Source organism: Sabethes cyaneus, chromosome 3 (assembly GCF_943734655.1).
Source record: "Sabethes cyaneus chromosome 3, idSabCyanKW18_F2, whole genome shotgun sequence".
NCBI classification, from domain to species: domain Eukaryota; kingdom Metazoa; phylum Arthropoda; class Insecta; order Diptera; family Culicidae; genus Sabethes; species Sabethes cyaneus.
Genome location: NC_071355.1, coordinates 64291695 through 64295267, shown reverse-complemented (window position 1 = coordinate 64295267; position 3573 = coordinate 64291695). Strand labels below are relative to the sequence as shown.

At 39.3% G+C, this 3573-nt stretch overlaps 1 protein-coding gene across 1 annotated transcript; it reads right to left on the bottom strand.

The window, feature by feature from the left end:
* Window positions 1-178: 178 nt before the first annotated feature.
* Window positions 179-2312, bottom strand: LOC128744071 (uncharacterized). The gene is made up of 3 exons (XM_053840835.1): window positions 2206-2312; window positions 2068-2117; window positions 179-1570 (listed from the first exon to the last, which is right to left on the bottom strand). The coding sequence occupies exons 2-3, from the start codon at window positions 2089-2091 to the stop codon at window positions 254-256; spliced, it is 1341 nt and encodes a 446-aa protein (XP_053696810.1). The 5' UTR covers window positions 2092-2117; window positions 2206-2312; the 3' UTR covers window positions 179-253.
* Between the last annotated feature and the right edge of the window lie 1261 nt (window positions 2313-3573).

Genomic DNA, 3573 nt, shown 5'->3' with positions numbered 1-3573 from the left:
TCTCAATAAAAAGAATGGTATCATTTGAAACTATGCGTTAAATTATTTTTATGAAGCATCCAATTCCTTAATCAGATGATTATTTAAGTGTGTATTGCTCAAGATTCCAAATAAAATCTCAGCTTGTAATAAACAAACAGAATTGATCAACCATCGGTATAAAATGTAAATCGTTTATTGAAAAACATTACTGCATAACGATAAGTAATTCGAATATTTCAATCTCAACATGCATTAATCTGATAAGCAACATTTAGTTAGCAAAGCTTACTCCATACGGAATGACAACAGTCTTGCGCTGGTTGTGAACGGAGTCCATCGCCAAATAGCGATCGGAAGAATCGATTGTAAGGAACATGTCCCAGAAGTTTTCCACAATCTGGAGGCGATTACCGGTATTGTAGTTCTCAATCTTGTACGGCATGCTAACCATTTCGTAGTGAATATTGTTCTCATTACGCACAAGAGAAAAACGCTGCTCGGCTACATCACTAGAGGCGATTCCCAGTGCACTTATAGCAGCTCTGTTCCTTTCGAACGAGTTAGTAGGATTTTCCGCTGTAGGTACAAACATGGTTTTAACTTTTTTCTCGCAAATGGCGTACTTGGATCCGTAACAGTAGTCATTACGACGGAATGTATATGGGAATGCCGGATTAAAAAGGGCATGCGAATTGACCCAAACTGTTTGGGCAGCTACCGCATATGCGCACTCGAAAGCCAACGACAGTTCTTCGGTCCAAAGAGACACCGATCCGCCATTATCCTTATTTGCCAGGGCAACCGCCTCCTTGGCAGTTCTAAAAACATTCATAACAACCACAGGACTTACATTACCATCATTCTCCAAAAAGAAATCCACACTAGAACCATACACCACAGTTGGCTTCAGGTCCTTAGCATCCTTCGGGTTCTGAATCAATCTCAATCCAGTCTTGGATGCTTTATTGACGGCAGTACGAAGATTTTTCTCGAATGGCACATTGTCAGTGAATGGTTTCAGTTTACTCTCCAACAGTTGGATAAACTTTTCCTGGACAGTTTCTTGTACGAGTACGCTTCTGATGAGCCATGGAACCGAGCAGTTCACCCATGCTTTGGCTAGAACATCAGTGGCGGATTCCAGATCACTGGAATCGAAAACTATCATCGAGCAGAACGAGGCATCCATACTCATCGGGGGAATATTCAACTCTTTAGCTCCCGTATCAAAGTTAGTAAACTCTAACAGCTTTCCTATAAACGCATTCTTCGACGAATCCGCGCCAACAAAATACAGACTAAATCCAACGCAAGTGGAACGCATAGCCGAGTGCACGTCTAGCAGGATTTCGAACACTGATTTGCGCTTATCAACGACCAAGCGATGTACGGCGGTAGGTTCATCCATTAAACCGTCCTCATCCCGTTCCATATAGTATTTCATGAAACTCAGTGCCAGTTCTATCTGGTAAGTGGCTTCCTCCACTGGAATGCCAGCAATTGAAGCAGCCAATGCATTCTTCTGCTCGGAAACATATTCGAACAAGGTGCGTTCGCCGCTAACGCGGTAAATGGCACTATGTGTGGCCTGAAAAAGATTAAAGGTTGATTTTGTTAGTAGCTTTACAGAAAAAAATGCAATCCAGTACTTAATTCGCGATATAGTTTTTAACGGAAGACCCTTTTAACAAAAGAGGCGATTAATAATGAGGTAATTCGGTGTATCGTAGCAAGTTGTACCTAACCCATAGTTAAATACATATGCTAAACCATGTACCTACTTTAAAAAATCTATAATAACTAATAAAACAAAATTTGTTGTAATGCACATTGATTTCTTATAGACATTGAATTTCTTCTAATAGCGAAGTCGTTTCTAATCAGCTAAGAACCCGTTTTACACGTAGCAGTAACAAATACATAGGAGGAAAAGTGCAAAATTATTGGTTGTAAACAGTAAACCAAACCTAATAACCAAATTCGGCATAGTAACTCGATTCACCAAAACATCTTTATTTCAAAAGCAGATAAGGGTTATCAACTCATAAGAGGTTTTTATGTTCAATGGAATATATGTATGCTTACAGTGTTTTCAATGTTGGTACCCATTTTGCGACGTCGAAGGCACTTTGAACCTTTAAAAAATATGCGAAAATTTGATATAAGTTTATATGCAAGATCGCAGGATTATGAAACCACAATTCATAGCATTTATAAACCTACCAGGATATTAGTAAGCCCGCTCCTTGCTGGATTATTGTAGAGAAGGCTATTTAATGATGCTTCCAAGTTCCAACGTAGCAGATGCTGCCAGCAGCCAGAAGACAAAATGCGCGTTTTTATGTTGAATAGGTTGAATACCATCAATGATGATAGGAGCATAGGAGCCGAATCGATGATGACACATGATATCCCGCAGAAAAAAAAATAAAAAAACGTAGAACATAGTTTCAAAGCAAATAACACACCGGTAAGGTAAGGTAAGGTATTATAAATCTAACCTATAAAAAAATGGATTTCTGTCTGCCCTTGTTTCTTATAGAATCGAAAACTACTGAACCGATCGGAGTGAAAATTTGCATGTAGGGGTTTTTGGTGCCAGGGAAGGTTCTTATGATGGTTAGAGATCCCTCTCTCCACTAAGGGGAGGGGCGGGGCTCCCACACAAATCCATACCTATAAAAATGGATTTCTGCCTGTCTGCCCGAATTTTCCTTATCCAGCTTTTTACGAGCCATAATGGCGGACGTGTTCGTAATATTTGAACAGTATTTTTGACATTTCCCTAATACATCGCACATTTTCTTTCCGTACATTCCTTTAGTTTTACCGTGAACGCGCGGAAAGAAAACGTGCGATGTATTAGGGAGTTGTCAAAAATGCCGTTCAAATATTACGAACACGCCCGCCATTATGGCTCGTAAAAAGCTGGATAGAATCGAAAACTACACTCAAAATATTCTGCACATAACTAATAGTAAATTTCCATATGAAATTCTAGATGATTATCATGTGCCGCATATAAACACAATCCGCCTAGAAATACACATAGAAATTATACGGATATGAATAGTATGTGCAATTATACACATAAAAAATATACGCATATGAATAGTATGTGCAAATGTTTCGCGTACTCATAAATTATAACTATGTGGCATATAAAGTTCATTGACTAGGCACATTGCAAAAATCTATGTGTGGGACACATAGAAACTATACAAAAAGTTTTCTCAGTGTACTGAACCGATCGGCGTGAAAATTTGCATAAAGAGGTTTTTGGGGTCAGGAAAGGTTCTTATGATGGTTAGAGACTCCTCGCTCTACTAAGAGAGGGGGCTCCCATACAAATGAAACACAAATATCTGCATAACTCGAGAACTAATCAAGCAAATGGAACCAAATTTGACATGCGGGTGTTTTTGGAGACAAGAAAACTGCGGAGTGTAGCCCCTCGTAGAGATCACCTCTATCTACACACTTCAAAAACTCAGTAAAATGAGATTTGGACAGCCGAGCTTTCGGTGAAAATTTCAGTTTTGCAAATCGACGTATCCAGCTTTTTACGAGCCATAATGGTGGACGTGTTCG

Coding starts and splice junctions, on each gene's coding strand:
- LOC128744071 (XM_053840835.1), bottom strand. CDS start 2,091: ATGGGTACCAACATTGAAAACACT. Junction 1,571..2,067: donor GTACCAACATTGAAAACACT/GTAAGCATACAT, acceptor AATCTTTTTCAG/GCCACACATAGTGCCATTTA.